The 26,228-nt window shown below is 42.7% G+C and overlaps 1 protein-coding gene across 2 annotated transcripts in view; it reads right to left on the bottom strand.

Annotated features, from left to right (window-relative positions):
* TSPAN14 (tetraspanin 14) overlaps positions 1–24,733 on the bottom strand; it is a 42,056-nt gene extending 17,323 nt beyond the window's left edge. For both annotated transcript variants that reach the window (XM_088129374.1, XM_088129382.1), the window contains exons 1-2: positions 24,593–24,733; positions 4,503–4,600 (exon numbers count right to left, since the gene is read on the bottom strand). In XM_088129374.1, the coding sequence (XP_087985500.1) occupies positions 4,503–4,583 (81 nt within the window). In that variant the 5' untranslated portion in view covers positions 4,584–4,600; positions 24,593–24,733. The remainder of the gene's footprint in view (positions 1–4,502; positions 4,601–24,592) is intronic.
* Between the last annotated feature and the right edge of the window lie 1,495 nt (positions 24,734–26,228).

Below are 26,228 nucleotides of genomic sequence, written 5' to 3'. Positions count from 1 at the left end.
TCCAGGAACAGTAATTAATTCCCTGTAATTTGGACCACACAAGAGTTCTATGGAGCTCATAAAATAAAATCTGGACAATGCCATGAGGTTCTCTGCAAAGAAGTCTAACCTTAACCTTAACTTGCCCTGAAACGTAATTTTTCATCACTTCTTCTAAGCCAGAATTATCACTGTTCTATCTCCCAAAGGATGGTGATTTTCCTAGCCACATGCTTCAGTACAAAAGGCCAGGAGATGATGCTCAAAAACTCCTTTCCTGCCACGTCCACTTTTACATGCTGGTAAAGTGTGCAGGATGCAAAGGCTATATATCTTCACCTGTCAGGGTTAGGATGGAGGGTATCAAGTAAAGGCATCCGCTGGAAGAGAAAATTACCAAGGTTGAGGTAGGGGGGTGCAGACTGTTTTTCACTGTTATTTTCCCAAGATCGATCGATCGATCTATCTATCTATCTATCTATCTATCTATCTATCTATCTATCTATCTATCTATCTATCTAATCTATCTATATCATCTTAAGCCTACAACCCAATGGTTTCCTGCTGATCTTTCATCTAAGTATTATAGGTCCAGTTTGCTTAGTTTTCTTTTCAAGATTCCCAAGGTTGACTAAGTGATGCTACAAGCTGTGATTCATGCAACACATATCCACAAAGCAGGCCACATTTTTGAACATCTTCATCAAGCCATTATCTACTTCCTTAGCAACACTCACAAAATGGCCAGGCCATGCATTTTGCTTAACTGAAACATCAAAAACTAGGCAGATCCAATTGTGTAGAAAGAAATCAATGCATCTTGCTTTCGAGTCACCATTCATTATTGCATAAGCTGGTAATAATCTTCACCTCCATCCAAAAGTGACCTTTCTAGATCCTGTAACTGTGGAGCTACAAGCGATTTAAAAAAGATAACGTGAAGATTTCAGTGTTTCTTCTCTTTCAGATATAAAGGAGACACAAAGACATTTGACAATAACTCCATCATACAAATGCCCTAGAGAGCCATAACAACTGCATTACTCTGCCAGCTTACAGAAAAGTGCATCAATGTATAATGTATGAACCACCTCCTGGAGCACACTTATAAGCCAGGAATTCATGAACCACTCAGGCCCTAATCTTAGTTCTAATACTTCTCCAAACACCTAGTGCCACAAAGCTTCTTTGAGTTGTTTGACTCCTGGTGAATTCACAAACCCATCTATGCAGTATTCTTAGCAACAATATGGAAGTGGTTTGCTGTACACCAATGGCATGGCTCAAAATATCATATTTTGAACATATTATTGCAAAGACCTAGTTCTCTTGAGACGTCTGTAATGCTGGGAAAGATGGAGGGAAAGATGGAAGGAAACAGAAGATGATGATGACCAGCAACAAGGTGGATGAACTAAATTACAGTGGTGGTGGTGCACCATTGGAAGTCCTGAAGGACCAGGTCCAGGACAGACCATCCTGGAGAAAATCTATCTGTGTGATCACTAAGAATGAATGCTAACTTGATACAGCATAATCAATCAATCAATCAATCAATCAATCAATTTGTTGTGTGCCTCTGAGTCTCAACCAATTGGGGTGTTTATAAATATTGCAAATAAAGAAAGAAATATTCCCACCCCTCAATGGCTGGATGTTTTGTTATTCAATTATTTCCTCTTGGCTCTCTGATTTTTCTCCATGAGGGACACAGAGAAATTCTGCTTTAGCAACTTCTTCCTTTTACATTCAGATTCTTTACACACATCCATGACTTGTGCAACTTTACAAGCTATGCCTCAGTGCTATTTGATGACACAACAAAGCAGTCTTCAGTTCAAACTGAAACCCCAGATCTGAAGGGTCCCTTACTGTACAGACAAAGATTAAACTGTATCCTTCTGCAAATCAAAGAACAAAGAACAATGCCATAAACTTTTGAACTGTTTCGACGGAAATCAAGTTGCTATTCATAGAGCCCAGTCTGCTGAACTTGAAAGAAAGGAAACAACAGTAGACCTGCATGCTCATAAAAGTGGGAGCAATTTCACATTGCTCAGAAATGTGGATGAAGGGTCAGGATCCAAGCCCAATGACTGCAACTTGTCCTTTCCATTTAGGTGTTATATAACCCTCGTAAAGCTCCAGGTGATCAAGTTCCATCCCTCCATTGCCACACCAAATGTATATAACAGTTGAGTGGAATTGCTTTAGGGGTACGGTTTTAACAATAATTGTAATATTTTGGACACATTATGTGAGGATTCTAGCTCTCTGGAAAAGTCTCAAATGCTGAGAAAGGGGGAAAGTAAGGAAGAAGATGATGAATAAAAGGGTAGTCAATTACAGGGGTGATGGGTACACCTCTGGAAGACCTTAAGGGACAGATCATCTTGGAGGTCTACCTATGTGGTTGCTAAGAGTTGACACTGACTTGATGGCAATTGAACAAACAACCAATACAATATTTCCCCCAGCTGGAGACTTGCAGTCTCCATTCTTAAGGATCATAATTCAAAACCAATAAAGGCACTGGAGTATGTTTTTAGCAAATTGTCCTTCACCAAGTATTAGAGGCTCCAGATCTCCTGGATCAAACTTCATGAGGATAGAGTCAGTAAACAATACAAACAAGCAGAGATTTCAATCACTGCTTTTAAGAATAAAGATTTCCTTAGTGAATGTCTGGAAAGAAAGCTAGTTAAACTCATACACTGATAGAAAAACACAATTTAAGGGACACATGGCTCTTACAGTATGTACAATACTTCAGATGCGATTCCAAAAATGCCTTTAGTGCACACAAGAGCACAAACTTAACACCTGTCTCCAACTCTTCTAAACAGTTTTATCTTTTCTTGGGAAGTGCATCTCTCTCTTTGTCCTTGGCAGCTGTTCTGTGATCCTAGAAAAGCTATGTTTGCCCACTTTTAGCCAAGTAAACATGTCATGAAGCAGACACTTTGATTGCCATAACAGATCACCTTTCCAAGTATGCGCTCCAGGACCTGTCCAGTTCTGACCACTAGTTATACCAGATCTGGATTATACATATCAGCAAAGATCTTCCTAAGTGACCATCTGTACTGAATGCCAAATGGGAAGCTATGTCTCACACATGGGTGGAGGCAAGGTTTTCTGGTTCCTCCCCTTCCCTCCCCTCCACAGTTTATGATGGAAGTATGATGGACTTTCTAAAAGGCTTTGAATCTACTTTAGGACACACACTAGCATTTGTGAATTTCCTCTCTCAAAATGAGAAGCTTTGCTGCCGATTTTCAACAATTGTGCCACTGACATTTGAATTTACAGAAGGGTAAGGCTGGCAAAAAATGACATCTGATGTCACAGGTAGCCCATTTTTTAAGAAACCACTCCCATTTCAGAGAAACTGGCTTCCCAGGGTTATTGACCTTAAGTGTATAGATCTATCTCTTAAAAAGAAAAGCTCTCTACTAACAGCCATTTTTGCTATACCATCAGGCCCAATGTGCTAAAACAATTCAGAATGACAAGCCTTTTCAGTTATGCCATCTTTGCTCTTTAATTAATTTAGCAAAATGTTATTAATTATAGTCTACAACTAACACCTCAGAAACACTGTTATCTTCTTAACAGCATCTCAGTAAATTATTTCGACAGACCCAAGAGAGCTGTCACCAAAGATTATATTCTGTCACCAGAATATAAATGCAGCTTAAGAAGAAAAAAGATTCAATGCAATTTGTTAATCATTCAAATTCTGCATGAAGAAGATAGTTAAGACCATTGACAAGTTATTTCTCGGTCAGATGCGTCTTTTTCCACTTACTTTTCTGTGTCCTCAGAATAATGAGAATAATAATAATCTGATTCCAGCACAATGTTCTTGCAACTTCAGGTATTTATCAATGGAACCATAGTAACATGGTTGTGCTGCCTAGCTGGCCAATCTTGGCTGATTTCAAAAAGCTAAGTAGAGTCAGCTCTGGTTAGTACACGGATACATGGATGGGAAATCAGCAGGAAATACCACAGTTGTATGTTGTAGCTAGACTGGAAGTCAAAAAAATTGTCAAGTGTATGAAATCACTTGAAGTTCAGCTCAAAAAAGTTGTTGATGTTAAGATTCAAGTTCCTTACTACAAAAACTGAGTACAAGATTTTATTCAGTTATTTGTTTATGAGGAATAAGTTATCCAGGACAGAAATATATTGGAAATCATAAATTATACCGGTGAAGCATCTGAACGGGCGCCTCAGATGGCTGATCTGGTCTGGTCCCAGAAGATAAGAAGGGTCAGAGGTGGGTCATACTTGGATGAGAAACCACCAGAAAACCTCAGAACTGTAAGCAAGAATGAGAAGTCCCCCCCCCAAAAAAAAATCTCACAAGAAGGCAAGGCCAAACACGGCTGAAAAACGAAATCAACGTCTTCACGAAGTCATGAGGAGGCAGGCTCAATTTATGGGCATCCTTACTTTCTCAATTGACAAGGTGAATTTTTATTTCCCAGAGAGGGAGAAAAACACTTTGGACTTACCCAGAAGATGATGTTGTAGCTGAAGAGGAGATATTTGTACCAACAGCTGATTTCGGCAGAAGGATACCGGTAGTAGTGCATCTTTTAGAGTGTAGCAACTGTGCAGAACCAGGGAGAGAGAATCACCAGTTAGCAAGACAGAAGTCACCATATTCGGATTATGCAGCTATCCAAGGAGGTCCAAATTAGCTGAATGAGCCACAAGGAAATCTTCAGAGCATGCAAGTTTCCAAGTGGTCAAATTTATATAGGAAGTTGACACTATTTTGGCTGGTGCACAACAGACCTCTTTGCCCTTCCAAACATTTCTCTACTTTTGGTGGGAAGGGGGAGCCTACACCCCCCTTTGGGCAGCACTGATTGAAGATGTTAAAAAAAAAGAAAAGAAAAGCTGAGATGGTGAAACAGAAACCTAGAAATCAACATCACTTTGACATCACCAGCTGTTAAGTCCTTGTTTTTAATAACTACAATTATTTACCACAATAGTGCAAATTTAATGTGCAAAGCCCAACGTCATGTAGTTTTTAATCTTTTGCCAAGATTACAACAATAATTCTCTGCCCTAATGAAGCAAACAACAACAAAAAAGAATAAAACTTTTACAATAAAAAATGACTTTGGTTAATGGAAGTATGGATTAAAACATTTTTGCTGTTATCTGTCTCAAGGTAACAAATAGCGGTAAACGAACATGACTGTAAGGTCAGAGTTAAGGCAGTCTTTGAATAGTTTCTCCTCCAGAATGCTAGGAACCTGAAGGTTAAGATTAATGCCTTTGCAAATATTTCTGATAATTAAGAATTAGGTGCAATGCGATCAACTTCGCTGGTTAGCATTTCCCCCAACTGCAACCACAGCTGCCTTGTTTTTTCATGCCAAATTCCAGATGGAAAGCATAAAATGCCAGCAGTTTTGCCAAAAATATAACAAACTAAAAAGGTAGTCAAGTTCAGTGGATTATTTTGCAAAACTCTGCCAGCTTATCTCACAGTTCCATGCTTAACTGTGGCAAGCTACCCCAATAAATTATCCTCAATACGTAAGCAACGGCTTCTAGACATGGGTAAAAGATCGAGAATGTTTATGCCTTCCTTGCTCTTAAGGTTCACCATACTTCCTCTCTTACTTCTTGTGTATTTTTATTTTGAGTTCTGATCCGTCGTGAGTCACATTGTGTTAGGATAGTATTGGGGAACGTGGGTTAGTTTTCTTACTGAGGACATTTGATTGAATTTTTGTTATGTTTCTTATTATAGTTGACAGGTGTAATGCTATGTTGTTACAAGCTGGGTGAGTTCTGTTATTTGATGGTGTACGTGTAATAATAGCAACAACAGTAACTGTAGTAATTTGGAAAGCCTCAACCAGCATATAACAAAAAATTGGGGGTCACCTGCAATGCAACTTCAAATAATGCTGAGTTTGGAGATAGTTTGTAGCCACAATAACAAGGGGTTTCACTGGACACATATCATGGTCCCTGGGAAAGACCAGCAATCAAAGTCTAGTGCAAGATAGGAATGTATTCATCTACAGCACCACAGACTGTAAAAGTGAATGTCCTGGAAATGTTTAGGGCAGCAACTCTGTTTTTATTAGAGCCCTTTCTTTAAATCAGGAAGTAAAAAGGACATATTTAATTATTTTTGTCTTTTGTGATCAAACAGAGACATAGATTCCTTATCAGACCATGGAGTGGGGTAACAAGGTAGCTTCACTAAGTTCCTAAACTAAACAAGAAAAATAGGGATGGTCAATTTCAAAGAGTTTTGTGATACTCTCTTAATCCAAAGGAATCCTACCAACCATTTAAAATCGCCAGGCCCTTCATTCAGCAAATTCTGTCCTATTTTTTGTGCATATTCTTCTTTCAATCAAAGCTGGTAATCCAACATTTGTTCAATTTGAGGAATCAGGACATGCATACAAAAGAAGCAGAGCTTACAGTGCAACACTGCTTTCCACATTGGCCTCCTTGACCCTGGGTGGCCATTGTGGAGAAGAGACTTTCCATATCCTACTCTTGATCTGGTCTGACAAGGCTTACTCTCTTAAATTTGTGGCTTGTTTCCCTTAAATGACAAATCTCTACCACAGCAAGAGAGATGAGGCTGCCTGAAAAACAAGTGTTAGCTGTGTCTATCAGTTTTTGTCAAGTTTTCCTTTGAAAGGCCTTGACACTAGCCTCACTTTACAACTTTGAGCTTCCCCAAGACACAGCCTTAAAGATGTGACAAATGGCTCAGAGGATGTTGCCGGTATATAAATCAAATTGTTCAGACACATTATGGGAAGACCCAGCTCCCTAGAGAAGGCTCTAATGCTGGAAAAGGTGAAAGGAAAGAGAAGAGGAAGACCAACAGCAAGATAGAGAAGACCAACAGCAAGAAGAAGAGGAAGACCAACAGTTACAGTGGTGATGGGGACACCATAGGAAGACTTCAAAGACTACATTAGGGACAGGTCATTGTGGAGAAAAATCTATCCATGTGTTCACTAAAAGTCAACCAATGACTTGCTGGCACATGATCAATCAATCAAATCAAATTGGCCAGCGTGTAAATGAAACCTCTAATCTTCCCTTCTTCACACAAAGTTATGGCAGCACTAATGCAATAAAGCAAAGCAGTTCAAAATTGTGCAAGGAAACCAATGAATGAGTAAGAGGAAGAGAGGGCTTTAAGGAAAGACTATCCATTCAGAAAGAAAAGGCAAAGGGAACCTTTTAATTGTGTAGATAAATTCAACAGCTGCTTCTCATAATTTGCCAGAGTGACTGCATACCTGAAGTCTTATCCGACAATCGGGAATTTTTATCTGGCCCTCAGAAGAGCCAAATATTAGTGATGTCCTCTTTGCTACCCTGGAGAGCCTGTTCCTTCAGTGTACAGAGCCCATGACCTGTATTAAAACAGGCAGCGGCCAGGTCCATCACAATTCACATGAGTTCAATGAAACCAGGCTGAGCTGACAAATACAAAATCAAAATAAGGAAGCCGAGGCACAATCTCAGTTCTGCATTTTGTGTTCCTGCCTCACCATCTGCAAAGAAATTGTACCCAGATACCAAATCAGAACTCACATCTAGAAAAAGGGAGCAGCCCCCTGCCATTTCTGGATAGATGTACGAGCAAACTTCGATCAAGTTTGCACAAAGGAAGTGCTGAGGATAATATGGGGCGGGGGGGAGAGAAATATTTGCACCCCCAGCAGCTTTTTTTCTTTTGAGTTTAGTTCCATTGGAATCTCCACTGTGTGTGACTTTTGCACCTGGGATCCAAATCTGGTTTTCCTTCCCCCAACTGCTCTCTGGCTCTGTTTAGGTAACAACTCCCACAATTCCCAGCTACGCAGATACTGGAGAAGGCTGCTGTACCAAGAGTGAATAGAAATAATGATATTTAACTCACAGCCAGGCGTGAGCTTCTCTCCCTTAGAACTATCTGAGTAGAGCTGACAGTTGGGTGCCCAAGAATATGGCTGCCTTGATCAGGGTTCCATGGGTGGTAGAAGATTCTCAGAGCAGGCAAGCAGAGAATGTAAACATGCAACTGTCATCAGCAAGCGAGCGTGAGCAAAGCTAATACTTTACTACCCAGGGAAAGGAATGGGAAAATATGCACAGAATTTGAAAGTAGGAGTGTCTATAAATTCTGTCCCAGCTCTCCTGACTGCTCAGAGACGGTCAACCCTCCCCTGAATTACAAGGTTTAGTTCCCAGAAGTGCTCGTCCAACCCTCTAGAGAGACCCAGCCTTGTTAGTGCCAAACTCAGGGGAGTGGGACAGCTATAGCAAGCTTGGCCATTTGCAAAATGGCTACCAGTTTGTTCTCTTTCTTCTTCTTCAGACCAATCCCACCATTCTCCATCTGCCTCCCCCCCATCCCAAGAGTCATTCAGTTAGCTATTATTGAGTCTAATTAAATCTCTGAGAACTGTACAGAAAAATGCTTGGCATGGACTGGTTTTCTGCAAAAACCTGGAGCTCTCCTGAGGACATTCCGACCATCTCTTTGATGCTGGCCATCCACGTTATCTTCCCCTCTTGTGCTTCTCTCAACTTTGCCAACAGTTATCATTCTTTTTTAGCCCATCAGCTGCTTTCATCCTATGCTCTAAGCAAGAACACTTTTTCTTACTGATCATTGCCTTAAGGGGGCAATCAGTTTTTATTTGATCCCAGACTGACTGGTTCTCCTTGCAGTCCACAGCACTGTTTTTTAAAAAAACCTTCAAGATGAGATTGGCTCTAATCTGAGATAAACAGAAGTGGACTCTGCTTTTTCATGGTGAAATTATTCCATTCCATATCCAGAGAATTAGATTCTAAATTCATATTTCCCAGACATGGCTCTAAGCAAAATATATTAGCCTTCCTCCTACACAATTAGCACAAGCCATAAACAGCTGAAAATTGTAAACATTACAGTTTGCACTGAGCAATGACAGACTGATCATATCTACCTTCAGACCAAGTTTTTCCTTTTGGCTTTTGTTTTCAGTTGATATGAGTAAGTTATGGGGTGGATACACTTAAGGATCTTCTACCCTAGTTTTAATCACTTGTCTTGGACAAGTATTCATTTCTACAAACGTCTTAATGAAGAAGTGGGGATAAGGACTCAGGTAGGATAATGGGGTTAAGTTACAGGATGAAAAAGTTGGAGCAGATTGGATGGACATCTCACCCTAACCCCTTGAACATCAGGAACGGAATCATCTCTAGATGGTAGATGCTGGTTTGGCCTTGGAAAAACAGAACATCACTTTAATTTTCTTGAAGTCAAATTTTTCTTACTGAAGAACAGTGAAAAAACAACAACTTAGGGAGGAAAATCACATGACCTGAGCAGCTGCAGGAAATACAAAACTCAGAGTGCTTAAAGCACAACACACGTGCGCTCTCTCTCTCTCTCTCTCTCTGCTTTCTTCTCAAACCCACATTTCAAGAAGAATTACGTTAGCTCTCTTACATCCAACCCCCAAACTCCCAGGACCAGATATATAGAAAGTGGTATGAAAACCAAGGCAGTTTTCATACTGCAAAAAGACAAAGAATGATTGGTTCTAAAATGCTGTCTAAGAACAAACCCAAATTGTACCCAACTAAGCATCCATAAATCTAGAATACGACTCTATTTGCTCCAAGGAGGACTTTCTCCTAGAAATATGTAACATGTTGTTGGGCAACCAATAACATGGATATCTCAGTATTGCTTCTCCCAAACAATTATTTTGAAAAGGCATTCCCTTAGAAGCAATTGGGACTTGAGTGCAAAACTACCAGGAAACCCCAGGGCTATAGACTAGACTGAAAAAATTAAGAATCATGGAAGAAGATAATGGCAAAACACTTCTAAGAAAGCAACATCAATGTGGTCTAGAGTCACTAGAAGTCAAGCTCAGGAGAATTTTTACTTTCATTTAGAAGCAATAAAATGACCAGGAGAAGACATCAGATTGAAGAGTTAACTCTAATTTGGGGGAAAGTTTGACAGGAACTGCTCCTATACTCTAATACTGTGTAAATAAATATGGCAATGATTATTTGAAACACCTTCTCATCCATCTAAAGTAGAATAGCAGAAAAAAGGTGTTAAGTTGGTATTCCCAAAACCCGGCTGTACCTTAACTCAGCCTCCCTCCAAACAGCTGCCCTTTAGACACACTGGATAGTCCACCAAAGTTTCCAGCCTACATTGCATTGCCTAACAATGCTCTGCTGGATAGGAATCTTTGGGGTAGTACTCCTTGCATATTTGGGCAGTCACAGAAGACCACCCTGTGTCCACACCCAAATTATATCCTTGTGCTTCTTATTGGGCTACCTTCTTACAATAAGCTCCTTTCCATAGCCACAACACAGCCCTACTTGGCCTCTGTCCGACTGTCACAGTGAACTAAGTAAGGCATTTAAGATGTCTAAAAGAGTAACTCTTCCCCACTTAATTATTTAGGAAAAGATTTCCTAAAATTCAGCCTACAATGAAGCCACTCAAGTGGTGTTGGAGACGGAGATCATGAGGAAGTGTTATCTTTTGGGACACAATGGGCTTTTGGACCTTTCATGAAGAATCTATACAACATCACTCAGTTCTTCAAGGCCCCAAGCCAAGGCTGAGGAAGGAATGGCATGGCAGTTCTTAGGTGAAAGCAACAAGAAAGTGGGAGGACTTCAAACAAATGCAATGCTTTTTCCCCAAAACAGTGCTGCGAGAAATGAGAAGCTTTTAAGAGGGCAAGGTGGCAAGCGCATGTTATACGCAACTCAGGCGTGCGGATTCTGTGTCTTCAAAACCACTGAAGCACAGGTTTTTTTTATCCTCTCAAACTTACTTTAAACCCTAAAAAGAAATTATCTAAGCCCCACCTAAGGTGTAACTAGCTTTAGTTCCAGTCCAGCATCAAACTGCTCTGCAGTCTAGGCCTGCCACTGAAAAAGCAGGATTACATTTAATGTTATGTAGCTGTGACAAAACAGTCAAAGGTCCCTGAAACTGAACAGTGAATTGCTGCAGACTGTATGGTGTAGGCAGCCCTGCAAATTACACCCTGCGACTCAAGATAGGTAAGGCTTTATAACTAATAGCAAGTACTAAGCCTAAAAATTAACTAGTGCAGCAGTTTCAATACAGAAATGATGTGGTGTCTCCTGGAAGTCACTACAGATACTGCTTCATTTTGCTGTAGGTGCAATTTTTGGATTGTCTTCAAGGTTTGCCTCAAAGCGCATGCAATCCAGTAGTCCAATTCTGAGGTTAACACCACAGGTGTTACTGGCCCCAGGTCTCTCTCCTCCATAAATAGGGGCAAATGCTTCATCAGCTGAAGCTAAGAAAAAATGTCCTCCTTGCTATGGATGTAATGTGGCTGCCTGGCTGAATCCCAAGGGGAGTTCCAGGTTATGAACCTGTTTCATAAGGGGATGTATAACCCCTTCCAGATCAGGCATATCTCCCAAACCCTCCAGAATCAGCAACAATTCCGTCTTCTACAGATTCAGCTTCTTCTCCCACATCCAGCCTGGAGGGACGTAGAGACCTCCCACCCTGAACTTGCAAGCCAAGAGAAGTACATCTCAGCAATATCAGTGTCCAGATGTCACTTCATCCTGAAGCTGAGCTTCACCCAGGTATTAATCAACACAGGAGACAAGATGGAATCCTGCAGAGTTCTTCCAGGACACACTTAAAACAGTTAACCAAAGTTCCCCCACTGGGCTTCTGATAGCACAGAAGTGTTGAAGGAAACACTTTTCCCCTTGAGTCATAAAAGCCTAGACTGCCCTTACCTTCAGGACAAGAAAGAACCAATTGCCTATTTTTGCACACACGTCCCAACTCTGAAATGCCAGATGGGAAGGTCTCTTGTATTTTTAAATATTGCTGCATGAAATAAAATGCAACTGACAGCTCATGTGACTTGCAAAGCCAACATGCTTTCACAATGTTGTATTATGCAAACACCGAACCTTGTTTCTTTCTTCCTCTTCCAATGGTTGCACCCTATATGTGTCTCCTGGGGATCAAGCTCCACTGAGTTCAGCAGGATTAACTTCCAAAGAAAAATGCATCACGTTGTGCCCCATATTCTGACCCTCCCTTCTGCGTGTTTTCTTACCCAGCTCCTACTGCCTAGATCACCCTTCTGTGTTTCTCTCCTCTGGCTCTTTTTGCACTGTTTAGCAGCATCTTACCAGCTCCCAGGCAAGCTCAGTGTGGAATGATGAAGTCTTGCAGTTTAGGAAGGAAGCAGATCAGAGGACAAATAGCATTATGTTTCTCTTCTCAGTAACAAATGGGACCATTTACTTCCTCCAGTTGAGAAGGCAGGTGGGACAATGGAGGCATTCAAAACTGGAGAGGAGGAAGAGGATGGATAAGACAAACAGAGCAAAGCAAAGCAAGTGATCTTTTTGGGGGGGGGGGAGGGTTGTTGTTGCTCAACACCAACCTGCAATTTCAAGAAGTGATTCCAAAGCTTGAGTCAGGTCACCTAAATTCTGTTCATAGTCAAAGCTAGCCCCAGTCCTAAAACAAGCCTCCCTTGATATGAAAACTAAATGTTTGTCGGATTTCCAACGGAGAAAACTGACTACATTTTCCAATGGCATATACATTTTTGTCTTATTTCACTAATTTAGAACCCCACTCTTTTAGTGCATGTGCATAACTGGCAGGCAGCAATCTACAATAGCTGAAAACAAAACTTCCTGCTCTGAGATACACCATACTTTTTGGATCCCATCTTTCCTGAAACTGGAGCCCTCTAGTTCCCTTAGGACTAACATTTCCAAAATTCCTGGCCAACTCTGGGAAATTCTGAGTATTCTAGTCCCAGCTTAGCCAAATGGGAACTGCTGTGTAAAATGAAGATGATCTGGCTTCTGACCTCCCAAATGGTTTGACCACTGAGTTGCTATATTTCATACCACCCAATCTAGTACGTGTCCCCACACCCTGTTCTTCAAACCACACTGCCTCTTGTCTGATCAGCCATAACTAGCTGGGAACCTTCTTTACTCTGTGGACTTCCTTTTCACTCACTTTGACCCATCTGAACCCTTCTGTTGTCCCAAGCAGAATAGCTAAGGAGCCACTGGATTACAGAAAAGAATCTCACAGTGACCTGGAGGCTGCTCACTGATTTCACTGGGGAGAAGATGTCAATTCAGGATTGAATCTCAGGCATAAACCATTTTTTTCTTCTTTGGGTGCCCATATATGTATCTTAGAAACCCACAAGGCATGTAGGTCCAGCTTCAGTATGTGGCCACCCAAGTTGTAGTATTTAAGAACTTGCTCCTACTAGGAACCCAGGAGAAACATATACCGGTGACACAAGAAGGGAAGACAGAAAGCCAGCATTGTGCCCGAGAATAGCGACTCTTTTCTCTTCCTACAACCATCACTATTATTGCAAGCACAGTCAGCTCAGCTGTAGCCATAAAACAAGAGTTTGCAATTACTCTCCTTCAGCGATACCATTAAACACATCCTTACTTCATCGAGGCATTTGGGAATTACTGCTTGCAACCCTAGAAAAGTTTTCATTGCTGCTTTTCTTCGCTGGAATTTGTTAAAGAAATGTGCGACATCATAAAATTAATTAGTAACATAATGAAGGAATACAATATGGGGCAAAATGCAGGTTTGATTATTAATCAACTGTAAAAGAAATCTAATTAACAATCCTCCCAAATAATTATATATGCACACGTACATGCACACGGCTTTTCAAACATAAATAGTTAATCATGCTGAGCATTTTAGAGAAATGTGTGAAACTCAGTTGTGGTTTAAGCCATTGGCAAGTGAGCCAATTAGAAAAGTTAAAAGTTGTGAATCTGAGCCTTTAAACCAAATTAAGTGTAGTTCATTAATTTCCTTTCTTAATAAATTATCAATTTCAGCTACTTTATGCAGCCATTATGTTTGCAGAATGTGCAATTAACGAGACATGTAAGATGCAGTCATGCTCTCCTACCTCTCAGAGAAAATCTGCAGAGGCTTATTCTTAATAACAAATTTCACCAGCATTGATAATTTGCTAATTAGGAACCAGGAATTCCACAAAGTCACAGGGACTCTGAAGAGTAAAGACGTCATGCCTTATGGAAGTTGCTACTATCAGACCAAACCCAGCCTGTTGTTCCTGTTTCCTCCTTTTTAAAGAAGTGTTTTGCAATGGAGTGGTTGAGCAAGGAGGAGAGCTAGATTCGGTAGAAGTGCAGTTGTGTCAAAAGATTCAGCTGAAGTCATTTTACTAAGGTTCCTATAAGACAAAAGGCAGAGAAAAAGGAAATCATATGAAAAATAAGTTTCAGAAGTGTGTTTTAACTAAACCGAAAGTGGTAGAATCTCTGGGACACTTTCACCATTTTAAGTAAGAGGAATTTTCAGCAGGAAACACTTGGGACTGATCCTAAAAAGGAAGGGAGGGAAATAAAAGATTCAGTTGGACAGGGTTTGGTGTACCCATTTCTACATCTAAAGAGATGGGGAATATTTAAAACAAGGTTATGTCCACAGAAGCGCTTTGAGAGGTATAAAGCTGAAGATTTGTATTTATGCTTTCTCCCTTGTGTTCCCCCTAGGAGCAGATCGACGCAAAGTTATCCAAAAGAGTTATGAGCAAAATAAAACAGTCTGTTTTAAGCACATTCTGTTTCTCCCTCGGAAAAGACCAATTTGAGCAACTCGGGAGTAGTTCGGACCCTTCCAGAACTGCATCTTCCAAATCCAGATGTGGTTCACAATGCTTTGAACACAGTCCAGCCCCAAATTTCTGGCACGGCAAGAACCACTTCCTCTTTAGAAGGCAGATGTCCAAAAATGGACAAGCCCCCCCATCCCCCAGTGTTTTGAAGATACAGAGTGCTCCAAGGAATAGAACATGCCATTTTGCACATCTGTATTGCAAGCCCTGTGTCTCTGATTAAAGAAGAAGAAGGTCTTTGGAGATAAAAATAGGCATCTGGAAAATAAGCAGTGAGTTGAGGCCTTGGGTTCCTGTATTTTTTCATGTGTCCCTTCCCTTCTAAGCATTCTCTTGAATCAAGGTCAACCTTGGGCAACCTCTTAGACACATCTGCATATTTTTCTAGGCAATAATATGGAAGTAGTTTATTGCTGTCTTCTTCTAAGGATGTAATCTCCTAGGATTTTTCACAATCAGTTGAATCTGTCCACATTCTGCCCCTTAACTAAGCAAAATCTTCACTAAAATGCTAAATCAAATGTCTATTGGTTTAGATGAAAGGCAGTGTTTCTCAACCTTAGCAACTTTAAGATACGTGGACTTCAACTCCCAGAATTCCCCAGCCAGGATCCTTTAGCAGCTGAGGTTCCTATTTTACATTTGGGAGCTGAAGTTACAACAGACATGGCATAGATGCAAATGAGTTCTTTTTATACAGAAGGGCTGAGCCATAAATTTTATTTTTTCTGAGTCGTGGTTGGTTCTGTTATTTTAATATTAACTAGGTTAAGCCTGTTTTAAAGAACACGCTGTGGCTTTGTGTCTTCACCACCACCATCTCTCTCAGCATATGCTCCATTAATTGCAATTTGCCAAAAGAAGGACTTCTGGCACGTTTAGCAATACAAACGCATTCCGCTATCCCTAAATACCTCTTCTACTGCTTTGTGTATTTTTTATAAATCCTTCTCCATTGTACAGGAGAAAGAACCAGATGGAATCGTGACGATATCTGGATTCCTTTGACAGAAAAGGCCTCTGAATTTACAAACAGTGGGAGCCCTTGTTTGTGAGAATCTCTGGAGGCTGCAGTAACAAAATAATTTACCCTTTGTGGATGCTATTCTTGTATTTCCTCACTGTAAAGAGTCTTAATAGGACTGTATCTCTACACACACCCTCGTTTCCTCTACTTCCTCCTTAAAGTAACCCAAGATCTCACAACAAACAAGGTGAACATCCGGTTCCCTCCCTCCTTAATGCAATTCACCCACCCTTTAAAGAACAATGGGAGATAGTTAAAAGCGCCTTTGGTCAAAAAGAGAAGAACTAGCTGTAGTTTATCCACTACATGGGGTTAACTGAACAAAAGCACACTGTTGGCCACTTTCTGAATAATGCTAATACATGGGCTGGGCCCACTCACTTCAAGAGAAAACTTTGAACGGACATTGCCTTGCTGTGATAAATTATGAGCTGTTTTGAGTCACTGCCAGTCTAGGCTCACAGAGTAACCAGCACGTAAATTTATGCTTATACCAGGGTTTTCGCACCTTTTTTCTCCCAGGCTGACAACTACCCTGTGGTTCAAACGGACGTTGCGTTAGGAACTGCGTGGCAAAAAGTGAGGCAAGCGGAACATTTACACTGGCATTTCCTTGAAATTAAAGACAGCTGATGATCAGCCACGCATTATCGTTGGAAAGACCGTTGCTTAACATTTCTGGCGTGAAAGCAAGGGAAAAATTGGCATATTTCAATTATACATTGTGAGGTGATGGTTAAGAGCGCCATGGACTGGAAGAAATTGCTCCTGGACCAAATAATCACTGAGTACTCACAAGGCATCAGGAACTCACATATTTTAGGCATGAAATGTGAGCGTTAGATGGACTAGGAAAAGAAATGATTATGCTTGGTAAGGTCGAGGAAAATTTCAGAACAGAAATGCAATGAATAAGAAAGATTACTAGAATGTTCTTGAAAGAGCTGTAGGTGGTTATTCAAGGTAGGCTTAGATGGCATCTAAGAAAAAGTTGAAGACAAACCCAGCTTGATGGCATCTAACTAATTAACTGACCTGATTACTTAATAATTCCTCCCCACCACCCCTCTACCCCATTAAACATTTCAAGTTGGTTAAAAATTATTTGGAAATCTTGGGGAGCACAGCAAGGATTTCAGGGGTCAGCCTTGAGACCACATTGTTAAGGTGGAAGCCCGTGACCCTTTAACTGCTGTTAGATTACAGCTCTAATCAGCTCCAGTCTGTAGAACCAATGGTCCACAATAACCACAGTCCACTAACAGCAAAAGACCAGCAATTCCACATCTTCAGTACAGCCCAACCTTTATGGTGTTTCGCCCAAGAGCAAAGGGTTTGTAGAACAGCTTTGCAAAGAAATGTCAGGATCCGGGGGGGGGGGGGATATTATTATTTTTATTTTAGGTTTCAATATTCTGCAAGTTTATTTGAAAGTGACATTCAAAAAATAGCTAGGGATAAGCAGAAATACATAAAGATGAGTAATAGTCCATGCCTCTCTATCCAAGGTGTGGCAATCTTACCGTTCCTCCAAAGCAGTGAATTAGTAATGATCAACTCACTGAAACATACTTTACTCCTCTTACTGGAACAGTAGCCATATGCAAAGCCAGGCACATATGCAGTCCTTAGACTCAAAAGCATGTCACTCCCAGCTTAGGACTACAAGTACTGGCTAGCATTAACAACTTTGCCAAAACTTAAATCAAGGTTCACAAAGCCTACTTCACTATAATTATGATCTGTCAATACAGTTACAACATCGAGCCATGGAGAGCTCTACATGAACATGCGGCCCTCTCCAGATCTCTTAGCCACACTCAGAGAGTTCAGAGGGATTTTTTTGGACCAAGCCTCCAAATTATAACCTTTCACACCACTCTTCCCAAACACAGTTTGCAAGAGTAATATTTTTAGTAATGCCAGCAGCAATGCTATGATTTGCTCTCTGTCTTTCACTCTCCACAAGTATTTGCCTGCAAATGTCTGCAAACACATTTTTATGGACTGAAACATCACGTTAAAATGTTCCCAATATCTCACTATTGGACTTTAATCTAAGGTTATATAAACTTGACAGAATAAAGCTACCCCTATCCCAATTCAGATTTACAGAGCAAAGTTTAATAAAGTTTCTCTAATACTGTATATATATGAAGCTGGATTAAAACCTGGTTAAAGCTATGGTTTCTTGGTTCTGATGTCAGGGAAAATTAGGGTCAACTGGAATTCTTCCATTAATCATATCACACTACTCCCCCTTAATCCTCACAAAATGGAAGGAGCAGAGGAGATGGCTCTGTAGTGAGGAAAAAAAGTCTAAAATGAACCCTACTTTCGGAAGGTTCCTTTCAAAACCTTACATAAGCACACAGATGGGTTCCTGCTGACTTTCCCCTGCATGGACTCTGGGACAGTGAAAGTGAGAGCAGGGTTTATAACAGAGGTGAACATCTGAAGGAGGTCTCCAAGTCCAGGTCATCAATTGGGCTCAGCCAACGCATGCCAAAATGCTGCTCCTAACTCAAGCCATTTATCTTCAGACTAGAGCTATTCCACAGAGGACTGTGGTATACACAAAAATGCACACAATAATACTGGAGGGCACAATACCATGCAAAACACAGGACTGCAGCTGCTAAGACACAGAGTATACAACCATCAGCCAGACCAGAGAAAGCAAAACAGTGTGAAGATATACTTCGATGTCAAGCAGCTACCCTTCCTAATTCCAAAGAAGAGAGTTGGGCAGCCTGGGAAGCGTAACAGGAGGTTTTAGAGCCTTGTAGGCAAAACTGAAAGGTAAAGATAAAGTGTCTTTCAAATGAAGCTTAATTTTTGGTAACTGCATGGACACGTCCACGAAATTGTCCTGGCAGCACTGTGTAAATGCTGCGCCACTGACATCTTTTGGGATGTTTTCTTGTCTTTCCAATCTAGCTCTTGGCCCTGGATTTTCCTGGTGTCCAACAACCCTTTCCAACCCTGCTTTCCTTTTGGAGATCAGCCAAAGTCAACTGAAGTTCTCTCAGAATTTCTCCTATCTGAATAATGAAGTCTGCAGGGTAGGGCTGAAGTAGAGATAAGACTCCCCACCCTTGTGCTGATTCATCTTCCTTAGCCAACACAGCCATATGTTATAGCAAGATGATAAAAGGTTCAGCCCAACACATCTGGAGAGCAGCTTGTGATACATCTAGAGAAGAACAGGTTGCAGAAGACCCAACACCCAAGGGATTGTCTCACACCCATTATATCAACCCATCCCACCCAGTCAAGGAGAGGGTATGCTACAGACCCTGTCAATGAAAGAATGCCAGCTGTCGGGGCCCAGAAGGATAGCCTTCTTTGCCGTTGTCCTCACCCTATGGAATACCCTCCTCCCAGAGGTGAGGCAGGCCCCTATTCTCTCGACCTTCCAGAAAGGGGTGAAGACCTGGCTCTGCCAACTTGCGTGGGGCAAGAAGAAGGGCAACCAACCTTGGGGGTGGCTAGCACCTTGAAGATGCTACTGTAGGTTAATATCCTTATCTACCAGGTAGAAGGTACTAGCAGTACCTTCGAAGATATTATTTATGTATGAATATGGTTTTTATTGCATTTTACTGCATTTTAATTAATATTTATTCTTGTTATTACTGTAAATTGTCCAGAGTTGCTTCCAAGTGAGATGGGCGGTGACCAAATTTGATCGATTGATACATACATACATACATACATACATATCATACAAGTAATAATGAGCACCTTATAAAACACAGCTTCTTTCCATGAGTTTTAGATCTGCTGCACTGGAGAGATACAGGAAGGCAGACAAGACCAAATCTGAGGCATTCACCTGTCCTTTTTCCCTAGAGCAGTGTTGTCCAAACTTGGCCACTTTGAGTGGACTTCAACTCCCAGAATTCCCCAGCCAGCATGGCTGGCTGGGGAATTCTGGGAGTTGAAGTCCACTCATCTTAAAGTGGCCAAGTTTGGACAACACTGCCCTAGAGTATAGCCTAGCTTCAACAGCCTTTTAGAAAAGATTGTGATGACCTGTTCTTTGGATTTTTTTTAGAAAAGACTCAATTGATACCCAATCCTAAAGTGTGTACACCCTACTGACAGTTTTTCTTGAACAATATGAATAAGAGGGCTCTTATCCATTGCTCTCCATGGAGCTATTCTCTTGAAATTGATTACCCAATATAAAGTAACATTCAGCACATGGTCACCCATAGCACTGGAATCCCCCTTGATGCTCAAATCCCCATCTCAGCACCTCCCCAAACTCTGGAAATCTAGCAAAGAAACGCAAAAGGCTGCTAACAGAACAAAGGCTCACCAGTGGTTCCCTTAGCCATAATCCAGCTGCTGGGGTTTCTAAGCCATGGCTTATAGCTTGGAGTTTTGGGTGAACTCAGCCAACAATGATGCATCAAATTAAGCAAAGTAAATCATAGCACATGTATGATCTCAATCACTAAGTATTTACCGACTATTGTCAAGCTTCACCCCAAAATGAATGAGTCATTTAAGCAAGTTCACGACAACTCCAAGAACTTCAGCATCAAGTTGTTTTTCACTGACATGGTAAGAACTAACTCTCACACTTTAGAGGCAGAAATGGTCTGGCTTATCCCATGAAATTCATCCTTTGGTTATTGGCGTCAATATTTCATACCTGCTACCTTCAATTTTCTTCTCCAGTACATGTTGGGTTGTCCTTTAACTGTATAAAAGGCATTGCCAATTACTTGGGTATCGTATTGTCAGGCATCAGCTAATTTTCCTGAGGGCTAAATTTAATCTACTATTAGATGGACTTTTGTGTGTGTGTGAAAATCCCTCTTAATGAACAGTTTTGTCCTTGTGATGAAGAGGAGGCAGAAATTTTAATGCATGCGGTTCTTTCTCCATAAATTTCACAGTGATTCACGGAGCAAATTACTCACACCAAGCTATCTAAATATCACTGAAAGAATCTTGAGTGGTACTCGACCTCTTTATGAGCAGACAGCAATAAGATTGTAACTGTTGCTCTCTGCCAAAGTTTGACTCTTCGCTGCAAACGTGCAAGACACATTTCAGTTTAAACAGCTTCTTGCCTGTCTAATAGATGGATTAGATGCTCCTGGGCACAATCCTTCTTGTACCTTTAAATCTTGATTTATAAAACAAAACAAAATCTAAAAGGCACGAGAGTCAGCATCTGCATAATTGAAATAAACAAAAGTGGACTTTGGTAACTGCTGTGGAACTTCATTAGCTCCCAGTTCAGATCTACAAGACAATCCTCAAAACTATGGTTCCTTGTGGTCCACGACCATGTTTAATAATCAAAATGAGAAGTCCACAAAAGGTTATCAACAGTTAATGTTGCAGCCTACGTTTTAGTTTCATGTCAGCTTAGGGGGAGAGAATGTTAGTCATTTTGCCAGTGTTAAAAAAGAATTTCTGTCAAACAGCTAGGAGAGGAACAGAATAATTTCTTTGTCCTTTACAGCAGTGTTCCTCAACCTCAGTGACTTTAAGACATGTGGACTTCAACTCCCAGAATTCCCCAGCCAGCCATGCTGGCTGGGGAATTCTGGGAGTTGAAGTCCACACATCTTAAGGTCACTGAGGTTGAGGAACACTGCTCTACAACCCACTCCAGTACTGAACAAAAAGTAGCTGACCTTCTACTGGACGCCGTAAATGAGACGAAGGTGGATGGAAAGGCTTGCACATACAGCCTATTCACTCCTCTGTATACAAGGATGTCTCACCACTCTCTCCAGATCCAACGGATCAGGTTCTGCATGAGGTTCTCACATCCTGATGTATTTAAGTCAACAGAAAACAAAGTACACTGCAGTTTAACAGCATTGCTTTTCAACCCAAGCAACCAGTCCTTCAACAAGAAGCAAGAGCAGATCAGAATCATGCAAGCCAACACTCAATGGAAATGAAAGTTGGACTTTGAAGAAGCAGAATAGAAGAGTATTTGTGCTTTTGAACTCTGGTGCTGGAGAAGACCTGCAAGAATACCCTGGACAGTCAAGACAACAAACCAATGGTTCACTGAACAAATCAACCCAGAGTTCTCACTCGAGGCACAAATGACCAGGCTCAAATTATCCTACTTTGGACACATTATGCGAAGACCCAGCTCTCTGGAGAAGCCTCTGATGCTTGGAAAGGTGGAAAGAAAGAGAAGAAGAGGACAACCAGCAGCAAGGTGAATGGACTCAGCTACAGTGGTGATGAGTTGGAAGACCTGAAAGACTAGGTTAGGGACAGATCATCATGGAGAAAACCTACCTTTGTGGTCAACAGTGACTTGATGGCATGTAATCAAAATCAATCAACCAATCTTGGCTGATCCATGAAGCTGGTTAGCACCTAGATGGGGTATTATCAGGAAATCCCCAAAGTGAATGGTAACCTCCTTTGATAAATCTAAGAAAATTGCGTGGATGCAGCAACGAAGAGTTGAACAAGGGTTCTAGAGGCAAACCTGAAGGCCTGGCAAAGGAACAGAAAGTGAAACTAGAAGGAGACTGCCTTCTGGCAGATTTGAAGAATACATTCTCAATATCCTCCCCCCTATATTTATTTTGAGAGTTATTGAGAAAATTGTAAATGGAGAAAAAAGCTTATCAAAGCAGCCTGCTGCGAAAGAGACCCCTCTGGAGAAAATTAGCCTGAAAAATGCATCAATGCTTTATAATGTTACTGTGTGCCCAGCCCACCAGAAAATGAAACCTGTATTTATCCCAGAAAAAAGCTGAATTATGCATTAAAGTTAGCTCAAACAAAATGTTGATGAAGAAAAACTTTCAGACTTCAGGATTTAAACTTAATGCTTTTAAGTCAAGCCCAGCCTAGCAATAGCCTCCAAATTTCAGAGCTGCCACACCACTGCACAGAAATAACACATCACACAACAGTTATTTTTCCATATGTTGGGTCGTAGTTGCTGACACGGGAAAGGACTCCAAGTCTATCACCGTTTGGTGGCGTCTGAAAGGGTCAAAACTAGAAAGTGTTGAACCACTTTTGTTTTTTTAAGAAGTTCTAATTTAGACTGGACTCTACAACCATTAACAAGAAAGGGCAGAGATTTTCAGACAGGGTAGGCTTAACGCACCTGCTGCCTGGGGCTCTGTAGAAAATAAATTTCCCATCCTGGTTTCCAGTCTCCTCAAGTCACTCTGCAACGTATCCTACGCCACTCAACTCATCTTCACCCCATAAAAGCGCAACACAAACAAATCACGTAATATTTTGATGTACTTTCACAACTTCTGTAAATCTTAGTAGGTGGCTAGGGACTACCTGTCCTAGTCATCTGGACTAGGAAATTAAGCAAGGTCAGGCCTAGTTTGTACATGGATAGAGGACCACCAGCAGATCCAAGATCGGTAGGCTAGCCTGGGAAGTTGGAAAAAAAAAATCCTAAAAAAAAGGAGCAGCAAATCAATTTGATACCATTCTCAAGAAACTGATAGTCTATGAAGTCACCTGGAGTTAAGCTCAGCTCAAGGGATTCTTTAGTTGTTTAATCACTTTACAAGATGGTACAGAGAACTGAAGGGTTGTTTGTTCTCTAACAATGCCCACAGCAAAGATCCCCTCTATCTGGAAGCAGCTTAAGGCAATATCTCAATGCTTTTCAAACTTGGAACTTCAAGATGTGTGGACTTCAAGTCCCAGAATTCCCCAGCCAGCAAGCTGGCTGGAGAATTCTGGGACTTGAAGTCCACACATCTTGAAGTTCCAAGTTTGAAAAACACTGCTTTATATCTAAGAGGAGACGCCAACGCCAACTATAACTGAAACGGAAAGGTGTGCCTTGCTACTCAGAAGTTTTGCAAGATTAACTGGTGCAAGATCGCAGCTGAAATGCTGAGTGGACTGTTGGAAAAAACATAATTGGTTGGACCTGGAGCAGAAAAATGCAGATGTCCCTACTCAGTTGCAGAGCTCCCCACCAGTTAGGCTACTCGTTCAGCCCAACCGAACGCACAGGATTATCACTGGGGGGGACAAAGGGAGCAGAAATCCTCAAGGAAGCCGGTTTGACTTCAGAGAAAACGCAGAGCGAAAAGGAATTGCCAGCAAGAAGCCCCGCAGAGGTTGACCGGGCCACCTCTAGATCTCCGGCAGGAGCCGAAACGGGCGGCAAGTTCTTGTCTGAAACTTGCTTCTGAAACCCAACAGGTGATTAAGCAATTCAGCAGGACCGGGCAGGATGAGGCTCCCACGAAACCCAGGAAAGGGGCAGGATTCCGTTTCCAACGTTCACCGCGCAACCAATCGGTTCAGCAACAGCATCCAGGAAAAGGAAGAGGAAGGTTCAGGTTTGTTTTCGGCAAGCCAGGTCGCCTCCCGAAGCGCCCAGGGGCAAAGGGGCTCCCGGGAGAGAGGGAGAGGCGAGGCGCCCGGAGCCCGCGGCCGGCCAGCACCGGCGCTCAGCCCGCCAGCCGCGACCCGAGGCGAGCGCGAAACGGAGCAGAGGCGCCGCGAGGGCAGATCCCACGCCCCGGCCGCGAACTCCGAGGGTCTCCCGAACCGCGGCCGTTCAGAAGGCCGAACCACTTCCCGCGGGAGAGCGGCGCGGGCCGGGCCCGATGGGCGTTGTAGTCAGCTCCTGAAGGGTCCCGCCAATGCCGGGGACCCCCATCGCGCGATCCGGAGGGCCGGCCCCCCGAGGAACAAAGAAAATCCCCCTCTCCCTTGGAGCAGGCAGAGGCTCGGCCTTGCAGAGAGAGGCGTTATCCCCTTCTTAAAAGGGAGGGCAGCCCGAAAGGAGACCCCCCCCAAAAAAACGGGGAGCGAGGGGAAGTCAAAGAGCGGCGGAGACTCGCCTTACCCCAAAGCAACTAGCTGGAACTGGGGAAGTTGGCACCGAGAGGGCTCCGCGCGCCCTCCGCTCGGCTCCGGCTGCTTTTCAGACTCGTCTCCGGCGCCAGCGGGGTCCCATCGGCTCCGGTCCGCGCTCCTCTTCCTCGCCAGCGGAGCAAAGGCGGCCGGCTCGGGGCGCACAAAAGCCCGCTGGAAGTGGGGTCCGCGCCGCGGCGTCCGCCCTGCTGGCCGAGCAAACAGGCTTCTCGGGGGCCAGCTGGCCACGCCCGTTGGCCGAGCCGCCCCAGCGCCCGCCCCGCCCGCCCGCCCGCCTCCGCAGCGGAGCGCTCGCGTCGGGTCCGTTGGCTGACAAAGGGAACTCCCGGGTCGCTGCGCTCTGGCTCCGGCTAGGCGGAGAGCGCCTCACGTCTGCCGCGTTGCGGGGCCGGGGCCGGGGCCGGGAAGTGCTTGGAGGGGAGACCACGGGGAAACCGCCCCCCCCCGCTCCCGTTTGCTAGACGGAGAAGTGGAGAAAAACATCTACCCTCTTGCGACTTAAGTTACGGCCATGGCCGTGAGATCGCTAGATCTGAGCTACACTCAACTTTATTTTTAAGACCCAGCACAGGCCAGCCCACAGGGGGGAAACGGTGCAATAGGCTTGCGTGGGTTTAGTCCTTGGATGGGAGGCCACCAGGAAATCTCAAGAGTTGTATTCTGGAGCAAAACCAAATCCCGGAAGAATGCCATGGCAAGACTACTTTGAATCGTTTCAGAGCCAACTTCCCATCCACAAAATAAACAAATAAAATTAAAATATTAAGGTACAAAATCCAGCCCAATGTAGTCCAGATTTCATCAAATGCCAGCACCATTACCTAGAACCTCTGAGGCTTATTCCCAGCAAAGTATGCATGGAGACAGGCAAAATGGTATTTCTATTCCAGAACTAGCAAGGTTCTGTGCAAAGTTTGTGAACGTGTCGAGTCAGAGAAAGAAGAAGGCAGGATAGCCTTGCCCAGCCCACGTTGAATCTCTGGTTGAATGAAGTTGGGTCCCTGCTTTGAGTACTGTATCCAGTTCTGGAAACTCCACTTTAAGAAGGTATTGAAAGCCACTGAGAGGCCAACAGGCACAAGGATGGAGGCACCACCTCCCTCTCAGCTCCGCCAGAAGTCTTCTACAAGCCCATCACTTCCAATAACGTGTCGTGTTTCCAGGGATATTCTAATAATCCTTTTTAAACAGTCCGTCCATTTTACATGCCATCTTCTGCTTCCTTCAACCTTTCCAAGCCTAACCATCTTTTAGTTCATTGTCCACTTCCATACCATGCCCAAAGTATGTGAGTTTAGTGGCCAGACCTCCTCTCAAGCAGGTGATCAACCTTAATTGGGTCCACTACTGACTGACTGGTTCCCCTCCCAGCAGGCAGTACTCTTAAGGGCCACCTTCCTTTTGCTTTTCCTCAATTCCTAGCTTGCAAAACAAAGCATTACCCCTGGAAAGTGAATTGCTTTAACCATTCTGACCTTTCTTGTCCTAGAAAATGACCCTTGTTTCTCACTGCCTTCTTCCCAAGATGAATCTCTTTGCTCCTCTTGCATCCTGTCCACCTGGGGCTGTTTTTCAGCCCATGAACACCAAGCCAGCTATCTCGCTAG

Source organism: Python bivittatus, unplaced genomic scaffold (genome assembly GCF_059951505.1).
Source record: "Python bivittatus isolate LINGU-HERP-01145 unplaced genomic scaffold, Pbiv_v1 ctg000050_np1212, whole genome shotgun sequence".
Classification (NCBI taxonomy): domain Eukaryota; kingdom Metazoa; phylum Chordata; class Lepidosauria; order Squamata; family Pythonidae; genus Python; species Python bivittatus.
The sequence above is the reverse complement of the archived record's forward strand: the minus strand, read 5'-3'. Positions and strand labels throughout refer to the sequence as shown.